The following is a 27,950-nucleotide window of genomic DNA, read 5'->3' as shown; positions in this document are numbered from 1 at the left end:
GAAAATGATTAAAAACTGCATTATAAATGAAATGGTTCTTTAGATAAAAAAAGTCAAAGGTACAAGCTTATGCGCAATAAAAACTACAACTCCCAAAGTGCATGTCACCCAGAAACATTAAATCATCTAAGCTTAAAATTGTGTCATGTGATCCAGCAGCAGTCGGCAGGAGCACAAGGTTACACTGTTGAGAAAACTGGAAACACAATCTGCAGCTTCAATCGTTTCATTTTTCATTTCTGGGTCGGTTTTAATAGAATTTAATAGAAAAGAATACAGTCAGGTCTTTACATTACCTGGGAGACTACTGGGTCTCTATGTTAAAAAACATTGAAGACATCATTTAAAGAAAAATTTACTTTGCATATTTCTATCTGCCGTGACATTTGATAGACAAAACAATCCTATCAGTAATGAAAATAGTAAGAAAAATCATTGGTTGAAGCTCTAAAATTATAAATATATATAAAAATATATATATGAATATATTCAAAATGATATTATCCTCCATCTGCCAGTAGAAGTAATTAACATGGATGCTGTTTTCCTGCAGGTGTCCTGCCATGCTGGTTGTAGGAGACAACGCTCCTGCTGAGGAAGGAGTAGTGAGTCCATCATCTCTCTTCTCTCTTTGTGCCTTCAAACAGCTCTCTGCATCTGAACCCTTAGCTCCTTCAGTTCACCAGCAGAGACGACTCCCTCCTTAGAGGGACAAATATTAGTCTATGTGAAGCTCTGTGCAGTGAGGCCCCCCCCCTCCCCCTTAGTCTTTTGTACTTGGCTTGTAAATCCACTTAGTAACTGTTTGTCCTCATTCAGGAAAACAGAGACAAGTCAGCCAGCAGAGACCTGGTTCACTCTCTCCACAGTCCTGCTGCACCCCCAGGGACTGTGTGTGTGTGTGTGTGTGTGTCTGTCCATCTGTCCGTGTGCGTGAGACGTGCCTTTGGTAGATGCTAAGGTGTGTGTGTGTATCTGTGTTTGTGTGTGTGTGTGTGTGTGTATTCTCCAGGGGCCAGTTGGCCACGCTCTGTCTCTGGTGTTTCCTAGTTTGAAGTGGCCCAGATGTTTATGCTTCTGCACCAGTTAATGTGGGGCAGGACAGAGGTGTGGAGGGAGGGTGGAGGAGATGTTGTTAGAAACCTCTTGGAAAGACAGAAAAAGAGAGGGATGGAAAGTGAGAGAGGGCTGGAGGGGGATGTAAACAGAGGGCGTTGTATTGGAAGTGACAGATGGAGGTCATGTTAATATTTCATATGCACCAATATGAGGAGTGGAGGCTGCTGTGTTTGCTCTTTACATGATACATCCTTCTAGCATCTATCATTCATATGTTCAGAGATGCACATATTTTACATACGTGCATATCCTATGACTCGTTCATTACAAGCGCGTTTTAGGAACTTTAAAGAAAACATTCAGTCAGTAAAGTGCATGCATTTCAGTTGTATACGTCATGTTTCTCCATATTTAACATGTTTGGCCAGTGGAATATGTCATTTGGTTTTCTGTATGAAAGATTAAAAGCTAAATGCAGCAGAGAGTCAAAACATATTCCAACATGTGTGTCCAGGAGTGTGGACGGTCATGCAGTGTGTATGTGTACCTGTTCACATCTGTGTGTGTGTGTGTGTGTGTGTGTGTGTGTGTGTGTGTTTTCACACTCTGGCTGTGCTCTCAGCTGCTGTAGTGACTCATCTCTGCAGCTCACTGCAGTATCTGGGTCACTGGTATGAACACAGAGTAAAACAGTCTCCAGATATAGACGGACACACAGCACATCCACAGCTCCTCTCGACGTCCTGACAGTGTTCATTCAGTTCAACCTTCTGTTTTGTCTTCAAGGTGGAGTGCAACTCCAAACTGGATCCCACCAACACCACCTTCCTCAAGGTACCAACAGCTGCTGCACATTTACTGAGACTGCAACATAGATGACAAGTGCATTTGATATCCAGTTCAGACTATAGGTCTTTCTCAGATGAGATTCTTTCTCATTTTTTCTCATTTTTCTAATTTATTCTGCTTAAGAAGTATGAGAAAGGAACGCTTCTTATATTTTTATGAAAAAAATCAAAATCACCAAATTTAGAAACTACAGACAAAATAATCCAAATAACCTTAATTTACACAAAACATGGTGTGAAATGAATGCATTTACTCTCACATGTAAAAACCAGCGTTCAGTGCAATGTTGGAAAGAAACATCTTACTTCACTTTGTTGTTTACCCTAATGAAAAATCTCAGTTTAAATGGAAAAGATGAGTAAAACAGAAACATGTTCGATAGGCAAATATTTTGAGCTTGAGCTGACAATAATCAATTAATCACACAAGTAATCAGAGTTGCTCAATGGGCAAAAGAAAAATAATCTGAATTATTTAATGTATTAGAAATACTTTACATTCTGTGAGATGAGTGATTGTAGATGAGTAATCTCGAGTGAGTTTTATTGGGGCATTTTACCTTTATTTGAATAATAATGAATCTGTCCAGTGTTTCCACATGAGGTAACTGTGAAAATAAATCACTAATAATGAATGTTGTTGTTCACATACAAGTCTCCATAGTCTAACAAATAAGTCATTTCAGTGATGAGGTGCATAAACTTAACATAAACTCCTTGCTACAGTCGGAGATGGACAGAAAATCCCAGATTCAGCCTCTTAGAAACATCAATAAAGAAATAAATGAAATAAAATAAAGCATGAGTTGGCAGCGGCAGCAGAACATGCAGTTGTGAGCTGTTAGCACTTTGGTTGACCGCCGCTCTCTCCTCTCGTGGCAGATGGCTGACTCTGGTGGACTCCCCCAGCTCACACAGGTAACACACCAGCAAACAGCATGACACAGTCGACAAGCTGCCATACAATTCAATGAAATAGAGGAATCCATTAATTCATCATCATCCACATTCAACATCATCAGCTCCAAAATCAAAACTGAATGAAACTCTGACGTGTTGTTTTGCAGCCTGGCAAACTGACTGAAGCCTTCAAGTATTTCCTGCAGGGAATGGGCTACAGTAAGTATCCATGACAACGCTGTAGTCAGGGAGTGAGGGTGTGATTGTGTTTGGATGTTTGTGTTTCTTAAATGAATTCCCTGTAAAGCAGAAGTGTTATTGCAGTTATGTGTGAATGTACTGTGATGTCATGTGCTCTGTGCAGAGGGATATGAGTTGTGTTAATCTTGCCCTCTGTCTCCTTGCCCTATTTTCTCAGTCGCTTATGTGAAGGATCGGAGGTTGAGTGGAGGGCCAGGTATTTCCTCCTCCCCGTTCACCTCTGACCTCTTACTGCTGCCCTGTTCGATGACATTGGCATTTGAAATTTATGTTGATTTAATTTAATTTTTTATTAATACACTATTTTGGTCTGTTATGAGATATTTACTTTTGCTGTTTTTTTTTTTTTTATTGCATAGACATTAAACTTCATCTTTGTTCAGAAATAATTTTTCCTCCCATGGAAAAATGTACTTCCCTGACCTCCCCTCCCCCTATCCCTTTACCATTGCATCTCCAATACTGCTCTTTGCATGGCCTTCAGCTAGCTTTGAGCAAACAATAACAGATGACCATCAACATTAGTAAAGTAACAGTTTATGGGCTTTAAAGGAGAATTGCCAACAGAACACTAAACAGCGCTCCTGTCATCAAATGAGAACTTAGGCTAATTAAAACTAAACTGCTGACTGAACACAAGGAAACTTAAATTGTCCTCAGGGTTATGAAGAAAGTGCTGAGCCTAAATCACATAAGCACAACACACAATATGAAACATTTAAAGGTGTATCAAAATTGAATAGGTATTTATATTTTGTATTACTATCTTGGGCTCTGGGCTTGGGGAGCTTTGTTGCACATCATACAAAGAGTGTGCAGCTTTACTCGAAGCAGAGCTTGATATTTTTTACAAGAACCAGCTATTATCCTTTTAAAGATGGAGCTAGTGTTTTCCTTTTTAATTAAAGCTGCAGATAATAATTATTTTACAACCTTAAGTTACTACAACTTTTATTTAAAAATAAGTTTTAATGCTTAAACATTCCAGGTATTCAGTGTTGCCTTGAGTTTTATTATCATTAATTCCATGACATTAAGTCAGGGTTATCAGCCCTTTAAAGCTGCACTACTAAATATTTCTGTATTAATGATGGATCAAATGGCTTTTTATAATGTGACAGGTGGCAACATCAAAGACAGTTATCACCAGCATTTCTATTGTGTTGGGTGTTTTAGTGTCTTTTAGTTGATTGTTGTGGTTTTCCAGCCCACAAACACTAATCACATAAAACAGCTTCCGGTAGCACGAGGCTGTTTTCAGATTAAAAAAACCCGCTGTACACTTCCTGTTCAAAACCAAACAGCAGACAGACAAAGTTATCAGCTAGCCGGTTGCTAACTGAGACCAAAACCTAAAGCTTAAAATACATAAACGTGACATGCAAACTTTTCCTGAAAAGTGATGTGTTATTTATAGGCCATCCCATGATAGTCGAAACAGATCCCAAAGGACAGAGATTTGGTCTGGTGGCCAGAAACACAACTCTACATGAATGCTAATATTGCTCTGTGTCTGCAGGAGGTGTAAATAGGAAACAGTTTGCTAACATTTGCAGCTTTAAAAGCAAATAATGTATACAGATGTTTTGTTTACATCATGGTTTGCTGCCCCTGTGTGGCCAGAAAAGAAATCAATGCTGCTCATAGTGACTCATCACACCGTTTCAACTGTAGGGAAACACACTACATCACTTGTGTTAAATTTACTAACCAACAAAAATAATCACTGGACAGTTGTATTAATATTAATGGATTGTAAATGCTGTTTTCTTGCATGAATCCTACTGATTTTTTTTAATTAATTGTTATGATTTTAATAAGTCTAATGCATTAACATATTCAGATTGAGGATTAATACACAGAGCTTCAGGGTTCATTCTTGATTTTGGAAACAGCAGCTGACAAAATAAACTCCAGGCCCATTCGCTCACTTCTTCTAATGCAATGAATTGTCTGATTAATATTTCTAATACAACAGGACAGGAAAGAGTTTTATAAAACATAAATTGAGCCCTGAAATTCTCCAGCATGGTGCTGACAATGTGTCTCTGTGTAGACACATTAACCCAACAACTCACAGCTGTTCTGTGAGTCAGTCAGCTTCTCACCAGCTACAGAAATGGATGCTCTCCACATTAGCATGTTCTCCCCACATCTCCCCAACATCAGCTGACCTCACAGGTTTTTACAAAATCTAATACTGAATTATTCTTTTTTTCCCCCACTTTTTTCTCCCCTTCCTTCCAGTGCCCTCCGCCAGTATGACCCGCCTGGCCCGCTCCAGGACGGCCTCCCTGACCAGCGCCAGCTCCATTGACGGGTCCCGCTCCCGGGCCTGCACCCACTCCGACAGCACGGAGGGAGTCGGCACAGTCACCCACACCATGGAGGTGTCCTGCTGAGGAGCCATAGCAGAGGGGAGGGAGGGAGGGAGGGAGGGAGGGGGTGGTATGATGGAGAGAGAGACAGGAAGAGATGGTGGCGAAGAAGAGATGGCAGGAATGCTCTGAGGAAAATGGTTTAAAAAGGTGAAGGACTGAAGTTGCGAGACATGATGGAGGGTAGAACACAACAGTAACAGGAATGAAGGTTCATAAACGAGGTGAAGACACCTCTCTCGGTCTGCCACCCCCCCAACCCCCCCACCCCCACCCCCACAGTAAAATATCATACGTATTGCTACTAAAACACCCCAGCCACTCCTTTTAGATATCCACTTCAGCTCCACCCACGTCTTAGCTGACTGATTTTGCTCTTGAAGTGTCATTCTTGTGTTTGCTAAGTGTCTCCTCATTCTTTGCCTGTGTCCCTTTTTAAAACCACACCCTCCCACCCCCACCCCCCCCCCCCCCCAAAAAAAACCCATAAAGAAAGTAACCCTGTCTGACAACAATCCACACAGCAATACGTGACAACGAGCTGCTGCTGATACTGTGACATGAGAAGGTGAGAGTGCAGGATATGGCACAGAAAAGGGAATTTTTAGTGGCTTCCATAAAGGAAAAAAAAAGAGAGGTATGCATCAGTATTTTGCAAGTAATGTGTGCTTTTTGTTGTTGTACAGAAGTGTGAGGATCTCTCTCTGTGCTTATTTCTCTCCATGAGTGACAGGTGAGCATTAGAGGGAGGCGGGTCCAGAATTGAACAGACAGCGGAACACAGCCAATCATAACCCAGTGCACCTGGAGTGCTTAGAGAAGATTTATTAGCTTTTACTTAGTCTAGCAGCATAGCTAGAGTACACCACGCTGATGTAGAGCTGTAAGATTTTATATCAAACTTGTAAACTAGTCTTAGAAAAGAGTGGTGTCATCAGCATACAAGCATTCTAGGTGTTCAGGCTCTTCCACACAACAGCACTGTGGGAATGCTGTGTACTACTAACATAGAGGTGGGCTTGTTGTTTGTGGATGGACCTATATAATCATCATAAATGCAAAAGTATAAAAAAAAACATTGTAATACTAACTTGAATCTGTCTGTTCAGGACAGTCACAGATTGTTATATATGTAGTACCTGAGGCTGAACTCCTATTATCTCCTGCCAGGAAATTAAATCTAGGCCACAAGTCGCAAGTGTATTGAAACCTAGCCACTACACCACCAGGTAGCTCAGCTGACAAATGTGTAGCTTCATCCATTCTTATTGCTTTTGCCATGATAATCTGCACATGATATGGCCAAAGTATAACCAAGATGACAGTCTGTGATTCGTGAGCAACTTCTATTGTAGTATCAAATGAGCATAAAGTGAATGATATACATACGTAGTCTAATGTAACCAGTGTAGTTGAAAAGTTGATGAAGCACTCAATCAGCATGCAAAGAACTAACATCTCAGAGGTAGAACTGATCATTAATCACTCACCTATAATCACTCTGTGAGAAAAAGTGAGCATGAAACTATCAGTATCTTGCAAAGCAAAGTATTTAACTGAAAATGCAGCATCGTGAGCTGAATAGTTTAATGTACAGAGTTGTATGTGGCATGTAAACTTAGCAATAGAGTAGGAATAGAGTTATGTCTAATAGAGGAATATTACTGTATTTGTATGAGCCAAATTGCAAATTGGGAGCACGATATAGACGATTATCCTATTCACACTAATTGGGACACAATTGAATCACTTGTTATGTATTCTATGTCACATCTTCACCTAGGAAAGGGTGAATCAAAGCCAAATTGCTTCCTAAATAGCACTTACAAAGTTAAAGATTTCCCCTATTACTGTCATTTGGCACATTAGTGCAGTGTTACTGAGCACAGTTTTAAGATGTGTGTCATGTCACATTTCTAGGATAATCCACTTCATGAATATAGGTGAGAATAGGTATTCATTGACATGTAAATGCAAGTGAATGTGAAAGTAATCATAGGGCACAAGTATTAAGGTGTCTTTCATTAGCATCTTACATGTGGTAAGTTAAATAGAGCCATGGCTGAAACCGCCATCATCAGTGTGTAAGGCCACATTCACATAGACATTTAGCCTGTGTTAAAACAATGCAAGGGGCTGCGTGTTTGTTTCATGTACTGGTGAGACAGTGAAATACAATCTGGGATGGGATGGCATCACATCGTGTTTGTTGCAGGAAATCTAAACTAGGTTCAACTTTTTGTTCGACAACGCAAGGTCGTTTCAGATGACCCCGCCCTCCCTCTGCGTTTCCCTTCCCCAGTTCTGATGAATGAGAAGGGCTGCGTTTCTACATGCAAAGCGACTGTCTGTGCGAACACGGTCAAACTCCCGTACAGAGATGCGGTTCTGGCCATAGTCGGCTCTTTGTGGTCTCTAATGTGACAATCACACTCTGACCCAAACCAAACCAGACCAGGGGGACCGAGGCAGAACCAGGCTGACCCGACGAGCCCTACTTTTGCGGGTTGCCACCAAAGAAATCGCAGCAGCCTCCCCTTACAGCGCCCAGCCCCTCTCTGTGGATATACCAAAGCGAGCCAGACATGCACAAGTATCCACAACCACACACACACACGTTACCCCCCCCACACACACACACACACATTTTCACACACCCAACTCAGCTGTATGGACTGGGCTTTGAAAGGGAATTAAGCCAAAGAAATGACCTAAATTCACACACTAGTAGGAATCCATTGCTTTGTGTTTAGTAGTGTGTGTTTTGATGTGCTATGTAACCATAGTGTCACCAGTACATGTATATAAGAATAGTTTTAGACTAGTGGAGCTGTGTGCTGTTGTCTGCTATAATCCTGGACCACCTTGCTCATGGTGATCAGAGATTGGGTCCCCAGGTAATGTGCCGTGTTTATTTACCATAGTTACCTTCTGCTGTTTCCAGTTTTACAAAAAAAAACAAAAAACAAACCCTTTGACCCCGTCAGAGGGGCGTAGCTTCTAATCGCTGAGGTGTGCGCTTCCCTGAGGCGGCCTGTAAGGGGCGGGGCTTTTTTGGAGCCATTTGGGCGCCAAGCTTGGAATGTAGGGCAACCCCCAGCCATCTTAACCCCTTCCACCAACATCCCCTCCCCACCTCCACCTCCCCCTTCAAAAAAAACAAAACAAACAAAAAAAAAAAACACATGGTGCCCCGACTCTCACAGGCAAGCCCAGCCGCCACCCAAAAGGGCTATCAGCTGAAGTCACTTTCTGAAACACTGCTGGTATTTGTAGTGTTTCTGTGCACCAGGGGGCCCCACAGAGCCACACACTGACAGACAATACACTTCTTTTCATGCAAACATGAAGAGAAAGGATTGGTACCAAAGCACAGAGAGAGATTCTGACCTGAACGAGTGAATGTTTAAAAGGAAAGAATGTGATTTTTTGAAGCTGGAGAAATTATTGTTGAATGAATTAATGTTGAAGTGTAAAATGATGATATGTGGACAGGAGAGATTATGAGAGGATATATTGTTCTGATGATCTAACACCTCAGTCAGTCCTCAGTTCATGAACACTGAAGTTTGCATGTAGCAGAGTTTGTATACGTCTCTCTTTGCTTTACTTAGCTATTTTCTGCCATCTACACTTTGGTTTCTTTCTACACTACTTCTACTCAATCTGCCTGGGGGTGCTCCTGAATGTATTTTGTCCTTTTCTGAAGTGCTGTACAGTATTGTCCACCTCATCCTCTCAGAACCCCCTCACTATGGTTTGCGCTTGTATCCCCACCTCCACATCTTTGACATTTATACCCCCGTACACGAAAAACCTAGCTCCTCCCTGCTCCTCCTAAATGTCTACAAGTAGTTAAGTTCAGTAGCGATTTTTGAAAGTTGACACCTCCTGTAAACTGGCACTAGATCAGTTTGTATAGACCTCGGTCCTCCTTGCACTTGTAGATACTTTTTTTTTTAGAGAGCAGGTTACCTGAACTGAACACTTTAATGCTACTGTATTGTGAAGATCAACATGTTTCTGTTCTTCTTCCCTTGGATTTTCTCTTTTTTCTAGGCAACAATAGTGTGTAACCTCATCTTGGTATTATATATATTACATATTGGTTCATGTCTATTGCTACTATTCTCCTTCTTATTAACATTATGATTGATTTGTATAGAGCAATAAGTTCTTTTTTTTTCTTGTCTGGATTGTTTCATATTGTGGGAGTCTTCCCCGTGGGCTTGTTTCTATTTACAAAAGTGGAAGGACTCTTATAGGGTGTAATCATATTAGGTACGATTGCTTCGTACCGTGCCTGAGTACGATTGCCCCCCTCTCCACTACCCTGCCGCTCAGCTTTCACATTGGTAAAGTCGTTCCGTACCTGAGAACACTTGCGTGTCTACACACTCTGATACAGTAGGTGGAGGTATGCATTTAGTTGTTATGCCATCCACCAATAAACACACAAAAAACAAGAAGAAGAGTACATTTGCGTCATCAACTGCGCGACATTTGTTTACGTTGTTGCTCCAGTTGTTCTATAGTGCCCATACGCATGTAAATACTCTTTAATAATACCCTCAATCTTGGCATTCTTGTGTGTAGTGTCCAGTTGTGATTGTATGTTGTCAAGCAAATATTTCATTTCTTCATTATACCATAGAAATCCTTCCATGGCCAATTTTGAATGACAATCGAATAGTTTAGACGTCACATTCTAAATAGCCGTCCACTTTTGCTTTTTGGTTTTGATACAGTAGCTTTCGCACCTGATGTGAACCGTACCTGAGTAAACATGAAATGTATTTGAGACCACCTTTTCAAGTGGACGGGTACGGTACGAAGTGACACACTAATGTGTTGACATTAATCAAACAAACTGGACTTGGGGGTCAAATGTACTCAGATCTGGGCCCCTAGGTCCCTGATGTGAAAGCCCCCTTAACTGCTTTGTTGTCATTCAGATGTGTACTGTTAAGTTTGAATATATTATATATAAATACATATACAAAGTAAGCTGTCTCTGTCCATGTACTGATCAAGTAACAAATAAGAAATAAAGACTTTGTGTCAGATTTTGCTGGATCACTTTGTGTCATGTTTTACATCTGTTTTGAAGCAGCTCTCACCTCTGTTGTGAACAAACCTTTTAGTTGTTTTACATTATGTAATGGACAGACGTGAACAGTTTTTAATGAGTCATAGGTGACATCAACTGATACACACATTTTCAAATAGTTTAAAAATAATTTCTTTATACCTGATGAGACCATTTGGTAAACAATTCTTCCTCGCTTTATACAGACAGATTAATCTAGATTGTTTCCACACTCTCAATACATACACGACTGAGCTACAGAGAGCTAGGTTGTTATGTGAAACAGCTTATACAGTGTTATAGGCAGGCTTTTACTCTATACTTCATCTATACTTCCTGTTTTATAAGAACATTTTATCATATTTCAGCAAGAACAGCCCCTGTTTTCTGATCTTCTTTACTGTTTAATATTTTTCAGCATGGTCTCCGTCACCCACAATATCTTTGATTTGCATAATTCAGGTTCACTGACATCAAGATTAATGATTTAAACAATATCAACCAGGTTTTTAACATTAGTCAGGATTATGATCTTCATGTACAGGCATGTCATCTGTTCTGTTCTTGACTTCTCAACATTGCAGACATTTGTGTACTGACTAATGCAGTTATTTCACAACTTTCACTTACTGTACATTAGATACATTAAAACTGAAAACTAAATATACGTGATTTAATTTGAGTTCATGTAAATACTTCCTCATAAATACTTCAAATGTTTATTAAGAGGTTCTGTTGCTGAGATTACATAAAGTTCATTTGATTTCATCCCAGAAGTTTTTAGTTTCTAAAAGCAGAATGAATGTGAAGGAAAACATGATTTTTCTTCGAGTTTGTGTTAGTAATTTCATTAGAGACACAGAATATGTTCATTTTGAAAAAAGTATATTTTGACCACAGTATTAAATTGAGCTGTCATTGTTTCTACATTGGAAACATTAAATTAAATTGAAATTAAATTAAACATTAAAATAATTTATCAAAACATGAATGATCATTAATTTTCTCACACAGTGAAAAGTTCATTTAGTTGAGATGTCTTTTTTTTTTTGTACGGGCCTCACACAACTCCACATGGTCTCCCAAAGTCCTCTGCCTATTGACTTCCTGCCTTAACAATGCCACTAGCAAACAAGTTACCCTTGATATAATCTTATAAATAAAACCCACTAGATTCTTTATCTCTGACGTGCCACCTGTGATGGTTAAGAGACACCACTAGTTCTTTGTCTTGTCATCAAAGACAAAGAACTAAGGATCATGTTTTCTCACATTCCCACTGATCCCAGTTTTATTGTAAAATAATCTAATCTTGTTCCACTGCTGTTAGCTGCAACAGGTTCATTTAACTGCAAACCATGCAGTTCCAAAAATAAATAGAAGGTGATTGATTCAATTTTATTTCCTCTCTAGAATGCCTCCATTGCTTCAAGTATATTTATGTGTGCAGAACTCATAAAAGTAATGAATCAGCTGGCATTTTGTAACTAATGGAAATGAGTTTCACAAAACATCCAGCAGGTGGTGGTATACACTGCAAAATTAAAGCGCTTTTACTGCAGAGTTTTTGCAGCATGACATTTTATTGTGAAAGATGGCAGTAAACTGTTTTAAGCTTGGGTGTATTGTCTGACACAGGGACAACTTTAATGTTAACTTAGATGCTATAAAAAAGACTTAACTACCAAATTACTTATTCGAACCTGAACAAACCAGCATGTTCTTAAGATGAGCATAAGGTTCTTTGCAGCATTAACAAACCTGCCTCCTTCTGAAGTAATTATCCTCATCTCAGTTCCAGTTTCCAACATGGTACATGATACTTTCCGTTCTGAGAAAAAAAGAAGTAAGTACGCAGAGTATACTAATCTACAATTTACTAATAACAGCCTAAATTACATGTTACAGACACACATTCAAGCATGAAAATTTCAGTATTCACACACTGGATATATGGTCCTACTTAAGCTCACATTTATTACCGTTTTTTTCTTGTCCTTCAGTGCTCTTTGGTGTAAACAACTGTTTATATCATATAAATGTTTATATAAATATCTGCTCCAAGGGTTTTTGCCGTGGATGTACATAATATTATCATACCTCTAGCTTTTTTAAAACAGCTTTGACCAGAACCGGGCATATGCTCCATCCTAACATACCCATTCACAGCAACCATTCCTGCTAAGAACCAGTGGGGAATATTTATGATGACGTCTGCAGATCAAAGAAAAATATAGATTATTTATGTGAGCTGTGGAGAGATCTGTGAACAAACATACACAAACAACGATCTTTAAATTAATACTGTGATCTTCCCTGTGCTTCATTTTGGTGTTGTGAATGAAGAATGACCACAGTGAGAATGAGAGGGACCAAAAATAAAACCTGATGTTCCTTACATTGTTCTTCGTACCATCTAAGAATGAGGTCACATGTGTGCGTGTGCGATGTTGTCTGAACATCAAGCCCTATAAGCATGAATTATGAAATACTGCAGCTGTTCTACTGAGAATTAAAGGAAGCCACTCCCGCTCTTCACATGTGTGAGTCCACTGGGAATTACTACACCAGCAAGATAAACATGGCCGACTGAAACACCTTTTCTTGACAGTATAGTAGTAGCAAATCTCTCTTAAATTCAGGGCCTGTTCTGTCTCATGATTTTGTGCTGCCTCTCCTTCCTGAGCTGAAAATGTCTCTCCTCCATCTTGCTGCTCTCTGCCTGGACATCTTCACCTTTCTGCACTCCTTCCTGGCTGAAGAAATATCAAGTATTAGGAAACTCCAACGCTCAGCCAGCTGACCAATGGTTTAACTTCATCACTCAGTCAGTCACAGACATTCATGTTTCGAAGCCTCATCTTGCTGTTGGGTTCAAAAATATACCATGTACACTGGATAACTATATAGTATGTTTGTGTATTACTGTATTTCTTTTTTGTTTTAAGTAGATTATACATGGGATGCACGCTGGTCGTACTAGGATTGCATATCTACACCACATACTGTACAGCTGCTGATTCAGAGTGATACCTTATTGTTCATGTTCAAATAAACTTGACACTAAGCTCTACTTTAGTAATGTAAATTTATTTCACATACATTTGTTAGCAGTATATTATATGAAAATACAAGGAAAAGAAGACAAGCCACATTTTATCCCTAGGGGATAGATAAAGTATCTATCTATCTATCTATCTATCTATCTATCTATCTATCTATCTATCTATCTATCTATCTATCTATCTATCTATCTATCTATCTATCTATCTATCTATCTATCTATCTATCTATCTATCTACCAGAGTTTCTCTTTGGTGTGTTGATGTTTAATTAACATTAATTAGCTGGTCTGTCACTATTTACCAGCAGGGCTGGAGTGGGATAAAAATGAGCCCTGGCATTTTGACCCAGACCAGCCCAATGAGTCACAAACCATTTGTGCTCCACTGAATATACATCATGCCGCTCGAAAGCCGTGTAATGACTAAGTGAGAATCGAGGCAGAGGAAACATTTATCATGTTTCCTCTCAAAAAGTGGTGATGAACTCACTGTGAAGGGCTAAGGCTAAAAAAAAAGAGCAATTGCAATTAATATTTTCATAATCATTATAATTATGTCTCACCTTATTATGCTACAAGAGCAGCTTTCTCAGCCGTAAAATCAGGCCCAGAGTTATAGGATTTCTGATAAAGAGGTGCATGAAAAGCTGCAATGACATAACAATATAATAAAGGTAAGGCACAACTTGTTGTTTAATAAATAAATGAATGTATGGATGTCTCAGTTCCATTTCTAAACATTGACCATCAAGATCAACACCCACACAGAAGCTGGCTCCCAAACATGTTTCTGTCATGGACTTTATATTTTATTTTGAAATGACTTTCCTTGTGTGTCTCGTGTCTGTTTTACTTCCTGTCTTTGAGCCGTTTCCCACCATTGTGATTGACCATCCCGCCCTAATGTGTTTCACCTGTGTCCAATCAGCCCTGTCTTCCTTGTCTATGTATGTCTGTGCCTTTTCTCTCAGTTCCTCTGTTTTTCCCTTGTCTGATTCCTGTGCTGTGCCCTGGTTCCCTCATGTCTCTAGCATTCGAATTATCCGTTTCATCCATCCAACCCATTGTTGGCTCCTTCTTGTGTCAAGTTCTGCTCTCCCTCCATTTCTCTCCTCATCCCCGTCACTGTGCCCACCACCAGCATCATCTGACATAATCGCTGAAGAAGGTCCTGCAGCAAACATGAGTAAGGCTTTAAAGATGTGACTGAGCCAGGCCAGTGTCAATTAAGAAAAAAAAACATTGGGCTAATCTACATGCTTTATGAAAAGTTGTGTAGGTGCATTGGCCCAGTCTGGCAGATGGCCACCCAGCCCGGTTTACCAGTGATAATGGCGGTCAGCACGAGTGAAAATGAGAAGCTACATGAACGTGTACGTCTGTCTTGGTGGATAATAATGAGGAAGAGACGTGAATATCTGACAGGAGAGTCGTTAGTGGTGGAGCTAAACAAAACTGGAGATTTAGCCAGTAGCAGAACACACAAATAATGGTTCTGATCACACTCTCATTTTTCACCTGCTTGTGTTAGTGCAGTGCAGGTACCATGGAGCCTGCAGCTGATTGACAGACCAAGATGAGATGATTGTTTACATCCATGCTACTCTGCATTTATGGCGTCTCAGTGGAGAGCCGCAGAGGACGGCTACTGATCAGAGACTGGGAGCAGTGAGAAACGTCTCTGGCACAGCAGGTGGGAACGCAAAAGCAAACAGGGGAATTTGCTCCCTGTGCCCACTGAGGCGACATAAATCAGGCTGATGTAGCAGTGAGTTGCTGACAGCGGCAGCGAGCCGAGGCTTTCAGGCGGCCGGTGTGGCAGCAGGCATGCGGCAAAAGAACGAGCCGTAATTAAAAGCAGTATTGGATATGAGTTACAGTGAGAGGAGCATGTCATGTGAGTGCAGCAGTGTACTCGAAGCTGGACTGCAGGCTTCGCCTCATTTAAGAAATAATGTGGGTTGTATATTGTCAACCGTGACGAGAGCACAACACTGGAAGCGACAGGACAGACATGATGAAAAGGTCGACAGTTTGTGGTGATAACAGTGTAGAAACAGATGTGAAAGATTTATAGCTCTTGTGGGATGTGTCCGAACTTTTGTTCAGAAGCTGTATACAGGTTCACACGGTGGAGCACACACTCATTGATATTTTATAGAGCTGTATTTTACCAGTGGAGCTACAAACGCCAGTGATGCAGTTCATCTTATTGAACTGAAGTGAGAATGATGAGGATAGTATACATGTACAGTTTACACACTGTGCCCATGTGCGTATAGAATGAAATGAGGAGGGGTCTGCACTTCTCACTGGGGTACAGCACAACACACAGAGAGCTGATAAGTATTCAGACCTTGTCTAGACTGCATCAAGAAACCTAACACTCCCTCCCTCTCTCTCTCTCTCTCTCTCTCTCCTCCTCTCTGCATCAGTGCTTTGGGATCTCCAGCATTCAGAGAGGGGGAGAGAGCAGAGGGAAATCCCACCCGCCTTTCTCATTTCCAAAAGGAGATAAGGCAAGTAAATAACCTCTCCATCATCTTTATATCTTCTCTAACATTTTCTGAATTATTATAAGAGTCATTATCATTAAAAATGCATTTCAGTTGGTGATAAACATTTATATAAATTGATCTTACTTTATGAGAAAGCATATTATTGCTGCTTTAAAATGATGATGGTGGTTTAAATAAAAGTACTTTGAAGCATGGCGTGTACAGTATAAACAGCACGCTGATTAGTTTCAATAATTTGCAACATGATTAAAAAAAAAAAGGGATGTAATTCACTGCAATGATAAATGATGGTTTATATGAGTAAACATCAGGGTGCAACTGTGAGGTTTCTCCATCCGGTTCCTCCCCAGCTCTTACATAATGTGTCTTGTTTACTGAGGTGGAATACTAAACAGTTGGGCTGGGTTCACCCATAAGACACAGACAGCTGCCACTGACCAGTGTCACTTTAAAACCTTGTAAATCTACTGTGCTGTGTGTGCTAGTTTCACATGAGCCACAGACCTGTGAAGAAAAATCTTCTGCAAAGTAAAGATCATATAAGGCACAATTTTCGGTGGGAAAAAAGTCGAATGATAAAATGTAATCAGGAGGCCAGGACATGTATAGACACACACACATGCACGTGCGCACAAACTCATTCATGTAGACACACACAAAAAAAAAAAACTGTGTCTGAAGCTCATCTCCTCTTACTTCCTGATTGAGAAATCTGGATCAGGCCTTGAGCCCCGCCCACCACCTGCTTGCTCCAGGTGGACAGGTGAAAGAGCAGAGAGTATCAAGATGGTTAGAGGAGAACCAGAACCAGAGACTAGCAGACGGATCAGAACGGTTAGCGGAGTTAGCATCTTTTGACTGACACAGTGTTAGTGGTTGTGCTAATGCAAACTCTCGCTCTCTGTACTGACAAGGTTTCAGGTTTTTTTAGCCCCGCCCCCTCGTCCCCACAAGTTGACAGGATTGGTTCCTTAGGTTTGTGAAGTATGAAACCCTGGCTGAGTCATTTGTTCACTGCAGTTCAAGGTGGAAACACTCATTCATGGTGTTGATGATTATTTCACATGGACGTTAACAAGGTTAAAAACTTGATTTTCATCAGAGGGGGTCTTTAAGTGTGTATAGACATGGTCAGTGAGAAGCTTGCATCACATCTCAGATGATGAACTGATCTGTCAACATGATATTTATGTAAAATTAAACACATAAAACTGGTGTTATTGTAACACTCTTCTAGTCTTACAAACATCTGTGAACACAGCATGGATTATCTCGTTAGATGAGTTGACTTAGTTTGTGAAACCTAACAATCTTCTGGTTCAGGAGGTAGAGCAGGTCGTCCTCCATGGGCAAGATACTGAACCACAAGTTGACCCCAATGTACCATCAGTGTGTGATAGAGATGTGCTATATATAGAAGTGTTGTATGAATGTGTGTGTGAATGTGTGAATGGGACTCCTAGTGCTTTGAGTGATCATGAAACTACAGAAGCGTTTGTAGTTTAGGTGTTGTGCAACCCAAGTAATGACCATTCAAGTGACACGTAAACAAGCCATACTTTGTTTCACCTTATAAAGATTAAATATCAAAAACGTCAAGGAACAACTACTTATATTTACTCTGCTTTAAATCTGTTTTGAAATAAATGGTTTCTGTCCACTGAAATGCTAGAGGGCTTTTAATTTGAAACAGTTACGGGAAGTGTTGAGTTTGTATTAACAGTGTAATGTAACTTTAATAGGGCAAACAGGAGTGGATCAAAACCAGGCTTCTTACTAAAATGACCTGACTAACACTGAGCAATTATGCTTGGAGGGTATTAGAAATAAAGGCCCGCCTCAAATAAATAAAAAGGTCGCATAGAAAAAGAAAATAGTGGTATTGATTGTGCAGCAATCCTGCAGAACTAACCAGACAGTCAGGGTGACCCAAGTCTAGGAGATCTAGTCTTGACTTACAGTATGATTGATTAGTTCTGGTACCACTATTACTTTTTTCCGTTTCTTTTTTTTTGGGCATACTTCTACATGCTTCAGTTGTGCTTCAAATATCACTCACACATGAAACAGTCCATCCCACTCTGAAGATGTGTGCCTGTGCAGGTAGTTTTAAAACTCAAAGACTGATCTTTGTATTTGTGCCTTTAAACATATGAACATCTGAGACTGTCTCCCTTTGAAAAACGAGCAGACAGGTCGTTTGTGCAGCAGCTTATTATGACCCATAGTTACGTTTTGTTGTTAGGTGACATATAGTGGTCGTAGTAATTACGTTAGGAGCAAAGGGGAAAGTGCAGTGACGTAGTATAGAGAGAGACAAAGTCAGCGTTAGGAGGAGGTATGGGTGGATGGATGGATCAACAAAACACAGGGATATGACACAGGAGATCGGTGTTAGGTTCCCATGTGAAACCAGTATTGCTTCTATTTCCCATGACCGTTCATTTTTATTATTGTAACCATGACAGCAAAGAAAAATCCTGATCTTTTCCTAAACTTAGCCAAGTAGTTTTTGTGCCTAAACCTAACCAACCATGACTGTTGTTACAGTAACCACGGCAACGTTCGGTACAAGCTCTCGGTACATTGCGTGTTTATTATGGTAACCAGGACAACCGAGGTCCGGTGAGCATGCCGCCGTAGGGGCGCTATATTAGGAAACACTCCCGGGTCGTATTTGAGGGTAGGAACACATGACCGACATGCTCGTATGGACTGGGGGACTTGTGGCTTGTAGCCACTCGAGAACACACCTATGTGAGGGACTGAATAACGACTCAGTTTGTGTTTGTTGTGGAGATATTATCTTTAGCTAAGAGATGTGAAGCCATTCAAGTTTTGTGAACCGTGTGCCACTTCATTCAGTATGTCCCTGTTGGTTAGCTAATACTAGCTTTAGCTGTCTGCAGACATCAGGCTCATGTCTTGTCAACACAAGCAGAGCTGATGAATTAGTAAGCAGACTTTCACTTCCTGCCCTGTCGGTGCTCAAACTGAATTAAAGCAGGTGCGCAGTCTGTGTGTAACTGTATAGGATTGCATTTATTTTTTAAAGATATGCTTTATGATGATGCTGTCTTGCAAACAGTGCAGGTCTTGATCTTGCTCAACTGTTTCTCAATGTATGCCTAAAAGAAATATAGAAGAATTGAACCTTTTTTTCTGATGCTGTTGTCATGGTGACCTCTTCTTGTCCTCGTATGTTGTCTGAGCTCTTAAAGTCCGAGAGTTCAGCCATAGTGCATACAGTAGCTGGGTCCAGGCTAGCACTGTTAGTGGTGCGCTCACTCAGCTGCTAGTGTGCAAAGCCCTCCAATGCAAAAGAGACAATTAGATGATGTCATTGTTTTAAAATAGTCGATGTAATTTTGTCTCCACTTTTTTGTCAAAGAAAATTAGATTTTGTCAAAGGTTTCACTTTTAAACTCCATTGTAGACAGTTCTTTTTTTTTTATCACTGATATTGTGTAGAAGTTTAGTCAGTTATTATTTAATTACATGCATTTGGTCTTTGTCATGGTAAAACAGGTTGAATATACTGTTTTTTTTTAACTGTTTCTTCAGGTTTCCTATGTTCCCAGATTTATATCACATAGTGACAAACGGTCCTATGATCTCCAGCTCCATAGGACTTAATGGGAACCTGAAAAAGACATTCTCCAGCTCTGTACTCACATAATATGACACAGGATTCTGTGGGGAACTCATAAAAGGGATTTTCTGTTCCCCAGCACTGATGTTAGGCTGTCAGTATAATAGACCTACACTTTAGGGAACATGAGGGAACAGCTTATCTTAGCTCACGCTTCTGTTCTAACGCCCTGGTATGATCATATTTGTTAATATGCTGATTTTACAATGTTGGCTGCTTTGTGTTTCTTTGTGTTTATTATAGCCTTTTGTTTTTTTTGTTTTCATTGTATTACATTCAGGTGTTTCTGTACCTCAGCCATGTTTCAGTTGTTTGCTTGTTCATCAGTAAAATCATAAAGCCTTCTCTTCTGAAAAAAAGGATCTGGACATGAATTTTTGAGAGTCTGATCTGGATTTGTTGATACTGAATTCATAGCTGGACTGGTTATCACTCAGTTGGTAACCAGTTAGCCCAGTTGTTAGCTCTGACTGTATTTGAACTCACTTTGTGTGTGTGTGTGTGTGTGTGTGTGTGTGTGTGTGTGTGTGTGTGTGTGTATTTGCTCTATCTGATTCCAAAGCTGATCGTTCGTGACACAACCTTATGCCAGAAGAGAAAAAAAAGTCCTTTGTCAGGCTTCTGAAAAGTCATAGATTATCTTGTGAATTGCTCAAAAGCCATTTCCACAATGGGTGCAGAGTATTTCTATTTTCCACTTAGTCAAAGAGCTCCCCGGTTCATTCATAAATTCTTAAGATGAACAAACCGTTAAGACGACGTACTGCAGAAAGTATGAGACGGTGCTATTTGGGTTGGCCTGATTTATGAAGCAGGGAAGAAAAGCAGGCCGGGAGTGTAATTAAAGAAAAGATGGAGAGGCTGGAGGGAGGAGGAGAGAGGAAGTAAATTGATGTCCGGAGGAAGAGTCTGTTTTTTATGTTTTTTAACATGGAGTTTTTTCAGGCTGTGTGTAACTCCTGCTGAAAATGCCGTGCATGTTTGCAGTTTCACGTGGCTTTCAGCGTGTGAGTTTTAAAATCATCACTGTCTCTGACACACGATCCTCGTTCCATTTCTGTATTCATCTCTACCCTCATCACTCCTCACTGTCCTCACCGACCGAGAAGCTCATTAACCAGTTGTGTCACTGGTAGCACGGTAGGCGGGGCTCTCAGACACTGAGTAACAGTGAAACTGACACGTTTGTAATGTATGACTGCAGTAGTGGACAAATAGCAATCGAATGTTGTAGTTTCTATTCTCCATAGAAATCACAGTTAAGGAGCTCTGTTGGCCAACAAAGTTTTATTTAGTCATTTATTTCTTTTAGTCTTCCTTGTTAGCACAGTGGCTGTCGGGATGGCAACATGTCAGCTTGTTGATGAGTCAACCTCTTTGGTCCAGACTGAAATATCTCAAAAACGGATGATGAAATTTGATACAGAAAGTCCAACTGACTGTGGTGATCCCCCTGACTCTTCTCCTGTTCCACCACCTGCTTGACATTTGTTAAATGTCTTGACAACTATCAGCTGATTGCTATAAAAATCTGCTTCACACTTCCACCGTCTAAACGTATGAAGTCTAATAACATGAACCTCTGACTTTCATCTCGTGCCATCACCAGCTCAAATTTTTAATAAGTCCTACCTATTTCTAATGCTAATACCCAAAACTAATAAGCAAATGTCAGCATGCTAACTGACTAAGCTAAGATGGTGAACATGGTAAACATAAAGACTAAACATTACTGTATTGGCTTTGTCTCTGTGAGCAGGTCCAAACCTGACCAGTGGTCCAGACAAACTAAATTACATTTGAAGATAACCAAACCCCCCCTCAGCTCAATGACTTTAACTTGACCCTAACTCAGTGGGTCCTGACGAGGTTCCTCTGAATTCTGAATTGAATTAGTGGTCGACAGTTTTCAGCAGTTTCACCCTACTCAAGTTTGTAGAAACTGTATAAAAGTTAGATTTCAGCTTTCCGTTGCCATTCCCCACCTCCTCTTCCTCCTCTTCACACACGGCACGTTTATGGCCAATAATGTTGCTGAAATGGGATTTCAGCTACATATCACATCTAACATCAAACGTGTGAAATTGAATATTGAATTTTACATTTGCAAAGATGTGCTGAGTCAGCACTGACAGCACACAAAAGTCTGAACCACAAGGGTTCTCAATTCAAATAAGCTGTTACTTCTGTTGCAACACACATAAGCAACTAATTTGTTATGGATGCAACACTTGATTCAAATGAATTGAATCCAATCACTAATTACTTTACGCTTCATAAAGTAATTAGTGATTGGATTGAATTAAGAAACTGTGAAGAAATGTATCTTGGAGGAAACGCTCGCCTGAAAATTGAAATAAAAAACAAAATTATTTTGACTTTTAGTCATGAGATGCATCAGCGGTCTCATCATTTCTTAAGAGATCCTGTGAGATTTTAATGAGATGCCGGAGGAATTCTGCAGAGGAAAGTCATAATTTATGTCATAAGCCTTTTCATTGATTGTTTGCTTTAGTTTAGTCAGGCTGTAGAAGGAGCAGGCACAACAGTTTGGCAGCCCAGTCTAAACCAATCCAATCTAATTTGCTCTGTTGTGCCAGACGAGGCGGATCCATCTCTGAAATGCCTTCTGGATCTACATCACATCGCAATCTGCAGAATCATCCACCAGAGTCTTGTTAAAATCAGAAATTCTTTTTCCTCAGGTTTTTCCATGATAATGAGAGGAGCCTCCAAAGCAAATGCAGAGCTTGGGTGTGAATCTCAGCACTGGCTCAAATGTTTTGGGTTTAGCTCAGTGATGATGTCAGTAAGATGATGAATTTCTAAATTATAGATTGTGACCCATGATCCTGAGAGCCACAGATCATGGTGGTGAGATTCAGTTTCAGTTATATAACAGCAAGCAGCAGTAGAGGACGCAGGTAAACGCCACCTCTGCAGGGCTGTTAGGTGAAAACTTCAGTGTTTTGATAATGTTGAGGTTGATGAGAATCTGTCTTAATCCTGTCAGACCGTCGCACCACAACAGATTCACACTGACATCCTCTCTCTTTGTGGATATTATGGAAAATACAAATATGTTATTTTTTTCTTAATGCTGAGCTATTGAGCTGTTAAACATCAGTGTGCACTGCAGTATACTGAAAGAAGAATAGAAACAATAGAAATGAATAACTACTGGATCATAAAACACACTCAGTACAGCCGTAAGTGAAAGTCTCATTGATAACACCTGGTCCTGAGTACAGAGTAACCTGGATAATGTTAATGCACGGATATAAATAATCAGGTTATAGTCTATATCACATTCAGAACTAAATTAAGTCAGGATAATACATAACAGAGACTGGTGTGTATGTGAGATAATTCATAACACAGCACAAAAGTTGACTGTTAAATTCGACATAATGAAATGATTATAATTGTCATAGAATAGTGAAAATAGTGCAAAAGGTCAGTGCCCTCAGGCGCCGGCGGAACCTCTTGTGATAGCAACCAAAACGACAGCCCTGGATTTGAGAACCCGTTAGGAAAACAAAGGTTGAAAATAATGTAAGATATCATGTAATTAGCTGTGAGAGAGGTGCTGCCGTGGGACGGCCTGTAGATCCTTGTCAGTGCAGCTCTAATCCTAACTTGTTACTTACATGTCTGCTCTCTCTCTCTTCCCTTTGCTTTCCCTCGCTTCCCTCAGAATAACATTCTTTTTTACAGGTTTTAGACCCGAACATCAAACACGATGGCATATTGATGACAGGTCGTACTGGGGTATGATATGTAATAAGGAAATCAGCCCATAAAATATGACTTTACTTTATGAAACAATCAAACTTTAAAGAAATTTATCTCGAAGGAAACACTCTGAATTTGGCAAATAGGGTGATCTTAATTTATGTCATAAGCCTTTTCATTAATTAGCCTTTGCTTTAGTTTAGTCAGGCTATAGAAGGAGCAGGCACAACAGTTTGACAGTCAATCTAAACCAATCCAATCTAATTTGCTCTGTTGTGCCAGACGAGGCGGATCCATCTCTGAAATGCCTTCTGGATCTACATCACCTCGCAATCTGCAGAATCATCCGCCAGAGTCTTGTTAAAATCAGAAATCTTTTTTCTTCAGGTTTTATATTATAATGAGAAACATTCCACTTCAACAGGAGCAATCACATCAGACTAAAATCCTTGAACAGATAGCAAATGCTAAGGAGTGAATCCAGGCACCGGCTTTAAGGTTTTGGTTTTGGTTAGATTCACTGGATGAAAAGATAATGAGCATATAGGGGAACCTGAGGGATCCCAGCTTCTTGTTACAAACCTGTCTGCTCTCTCTCGCTTCCCTTTGTATCCAGGTTGGGACGTGTGAGATTTAAAGGTCCCATATTTTACACTTATACTGTGTTTCATTTGAAGTGGTGATCCATAAGAAGATATTTGTGGTTTTAAGAACTGAAAACCATCTCTGTGTGGTTTTACGGTGGGTCCAGGTGGGCGGGGGTTGGGGCATGGCTTAGAGCGGTGACTGCTTTGTTGTGACATCACAAAGTTCCAGAAGTCCTGACGGCTGGTTTTAAGGCTCAGTTTCTGAATACAGCCTGTGTGCATTTCTCTGTGGACTGAGGCTTAGATACTTTCACAGTATTAATATAGAACCTAGACCTGCTTTATAATCAAACAACATATGGACATCTACATTTAGACTATATGGGACCTTTTGACACTAAGAAATAACATGTCACTATCTTTGCCACCCTGCGATATGTGGTGTAGACCAGTGTGGACTCCTCATGACTGTGAAGTGTGTTTCCTGCTCCTCGAGCTGAATGCCTCGTTGACTGTCTGACACAGTCGGCCCCATGTAATCCTCTGCCACCAGCTTTGTGCTGCACTGCCAAAGTATGCCACTGGGATTAAGGAGGTTTCTCATCCCCTGCATGTGTGTGTGTTTTTTTGTTTGTGGACATTTATTGTCATATATTACTGACTGCAGATCAAACCAAACCCACCTACCAATCCAACTGGTGATGGGAGTGAAGGGGATTAAGGCCAAGTGGTCCAAACCATGTGTATATGACTGAGGGGGTGGTCTGTGACCAAACAGGCAGGGACAGACCGTTGTCACTGTAGACCCCTGGTTCATGTTGAAAATCAGTGTCCTGGTGAAAGCACAGACAGTAGGCTACAGTAGGCTAGGATTCTTTTGCTCTGCGCCGTAAGATGTTTAATATTAGCGTAAAAATGCTTCCTTGCAAAAGAACAACACGCCTTCAACAAACTGAATATTTAAACGGCACACAGTGATCAATGGTGTCTCTGTCATAAGTATTTTGAGCCCTAACCCATCCAAAATTTGGTGTTTTGTTTTTGCCTGTATCATCACCACATTACAACCTGATAAGCTTCATTGAATAGAGGATAGCTTTACCCTTTCAAAGGTAAAATGGATGATGCGCTTTTTTTGCTAGCTGTTAATTTTTTGAAGTTATATCTTTTTCAGCAAAAACTGAAATAAAATCAAAAATGTTTAAGTTTGTTGAAACAACTACAGTATATTTCATACAGTATGAATCAGCAAATGATTAATTTAGCCAGTGTGTGATTTATATAATAAAGAATCCTTTTAGGTCAAAACCTGGTGTTGACTCTGTGTTGGTTGAACCCATGTTGTTGGCCTCACTAATATCATCTGTTCACTAATATAATCTGTTTAATAAACCTGCAATGACAGAATGGATGTGGCCCTATAGAAAGTGACACGACACTGATGTCAGGTTGTTAACTGTGAAGTGTGTTTCCTGCTTCTCGAGCTGACCGCCGGGTTGACCGCCTGACACAATCAGCAAATGGCTTATTTCACTCCAGTGATTGTGATTGAGTGGTTGAATATGATGAACTATGACAAAAATAAACCCCTCCAACCCAATGAGTTTACAAACCTTTACCTTTGAGTCAGTGGAATAGGTCTCCTGAGGAAAAGCTTTTCACTTGCTCCTTAAAAAAAAGAAATAAAGCCTTATGCTCAACATTTTTTCTATGCCTCTAACATTCAGGGATAAAGAGAAAACAACAGTTTATAGAAGTTATAGAAAAAGACCAGACCATAAAACAGGACGTTAAAATATAAAATATGTGCAAGATGCATCTTCTGGATGCACTGGGATGAAACATCAGTGACCCAAGCGACCAAGTCGGGGTTGGTCAGACCTTGACTTCCCAGCAGCCACTGCACACGCATCAGTCCTCTTGATCCAAAGCCACCTTGTGGCTTTCTCTGAGGATTCATTTGTGGATTAGATGGCTCTGTTCTTCACTGCCGCTGAAATGCCCAATAGGTTGAAGACTTTGTCGAGTGAGCGTCCTGCAAAGCCCCCACAGCCCACATCTATCGGCTTATAGTGCGCCCTCCGGCCTCTGTCCTGCCACATTTCTTCTCAATGGCTTCTTCGATACGCCCTTACCAGGACACTGTTAGTACTAGCATGATCAGTTGTTTGGTCAATTCAGAGGTGATGATCATGTCTGGCCGGAGTGATGTTGATTTGATGTGCGGTGGCAGTTTGGAAGGTCTCTCTTTTGCCCCAGGCATGAAGGTTTGCTGGGCTTGGTAGAGCATCATAGACAGCTTGAACAAGGAACCAGATGCGGTAGAAGTCTGCCTGCATGATGTTGGACCAGGTACTCCTGCATTGTGATAACCTTTCCCACTTCGCCCACACATCCTGCTGCCAGAACCCTACCGCCCTGCTCACTCACTCATCCTCCACGCCTGCTCGGATCTCTTCCTGGATTGGATGTCGTCTCTCCTTGCCCTGAGCCTTGCCAACCTGGGTCTTAGGTAAGTATCCCAACCCCACTCTGCCAATTGCAATGGTGCTTTTTACCTTAGGCTTGACTCTGCAAAATATAAACCTATAACAGTTCGACTGGACAGCCAAAGTTCAGAGTCTTGTCACAGTCAAAGGTGTGAACAGGCCTGAAGTAGATTATACAATCATTATTTCATTAAAACAACTTTTAATTAATTTAATTAATTTCGCATGTTTTTTCCATCCTATTTGGGAGATTACCTGCTTTGTAAAAAAAAACATTCTGCTACTTTTCAGTAACATGTAGTTTACTAACTGGGTTGAAGATAAGTCCCTTGATTGTCTGGCTTGATGTAGCTGGTCACCTGAAGCACAAAATGCCACATTCAAGCAAAGATCTTTTTCTCTGCCGGAACATTTAGTTGTAAATTCCATCTGCACATGTGTCTGACATAACTCAAAGGGGTTGCTTTCATTATTGAGGGAGAACTTTGATATGATATCTGCTCATCAGGTCGGTGACTCATTCTCCTCTGTAAGCAGAGAGCAGAGAGGTGTAAGGGTTATTGACTTTAAACAAAAGAAAACTGGGACAAAGTAAAGAAGAAAAAAATGGGAGGTGGAACTTGAAGTTTTACAGATTAATGGATTGGATGAAATGTACGCGAGGGGCTTTGATTCATCTGTTAATGTGCATTTGTGTTCAATAATCCGGCTGTGGAGGGTGTGTTAAGTTTTACCAATTTACAGTGTTGGGCAGTGGCACTCAGTGACCCCGTTAGAGGCTCATGTTGTGAGGCTAGTAGTGTTAGTGATCAGGTTTTAGAAGGAAAAGTCAAATAGTTGACATTGACAGTGAATAATAGCACCGTCATAGGATTGCATTGTTTTCACTGCATTTTTCTAGTGAATTTGATTACAAATGTATGGTAATTTTGAGTTAGCAATAAATATCATGTTTTATACAATTTGAGCCAGCAAATAAACAGATTTAACAAGCCAACATAATGCCGTACAGGAACAGGCTGAAACTGAAAGTTATTTCAGTGTTAGCCAAAAAGTTTTAATAATGATAATAATTAATTAAATCATAAATAATTGAATAATTTTGTTGTAGGCAGAAAGTTTTTCACAACTACTGTAGAATGTCATTAGAGTTGTTTTGTCTGTTTGGTAAAAGAAAGGGGATTTCATGTTCCCTCTGCTGATGGTGAGTGCTGACGGTTTATGATCCTCACAAACAATAATTAATAAACATGATACTATTAATACTTCTTCATTTTCCTCTTTTGGCCTGTGGAGAAAGTCAACACCAGAAACACCAGGGAACATCTGTGTGCTTGTGTGTATGTGTGTGTGTGCACGATGAAGGTGC

The 27,950-nt window shown here is 40.3% G+C and overlaps 1 protein-coding gene across 9 annotated transcripts in view; it reads left to right on the top strand.

Moving 5' to 3' along the window:
* ndrg4 (NDRG family member 4) overlaps positions 1–10,522 on the top strand; it is a 59,235-nt gene extending 48,713 nt beyond the window's left edge. For 7 of the 9 annotated variants that reach the window (XM_056386705.1, XM_056386704.1, XM_056386707.1 and 4 more), the window contains 6 exons: positions 554–605; positions 1,846–1,893; positions 2,790–2,825; positions 2,975–3,026; positions 3,226–3,264; positions 5,316–10,522. In XM_056386705.1, the coding sequence (XP_056242680.1) occupies positions 554–605; positions 1,846–1,893; positions 2,790–2,825; positions 2,975–3,026; positions 3,226–3,264; positions 5,316–5,470 (382 nt within the window). In that variant the 3' untranslated portion in view covers positions 5,471–10,522. The remainder of the gene's footprint in view (positions 1–553; positions 606–1,845; positions 1,894–2,789; positions 2,826–2,974; positions 3,027–3,225; positions 3,265–5,315) is intronic. The other 2 variants (XM_056386703.1, XM_056386709.1) reach the window with 1 other exon arrangement.
* The last annotated feature ends 17,428 nt before the right edge of the window (positions 10,523–27,950 follow it).

This window comes from Seriola aureovittata, chromosome 10, assembly GCF_021018895.1.
Source record: "Seriola aureovittata isolate HTS-2021-v1 ecotype China chromosome 10, ASM2101889v1, whole genome shotgun sequence".
Taxonomy (NCBI): Eukaryota; Metazoa; Chordata; class Actinopteri; order Carangiformes; family Carangidae; genus Seriola; species Seriola aureovittata.
This window is presented reverse-complemented; position numbering and strand designations above follow the sequence as displayed.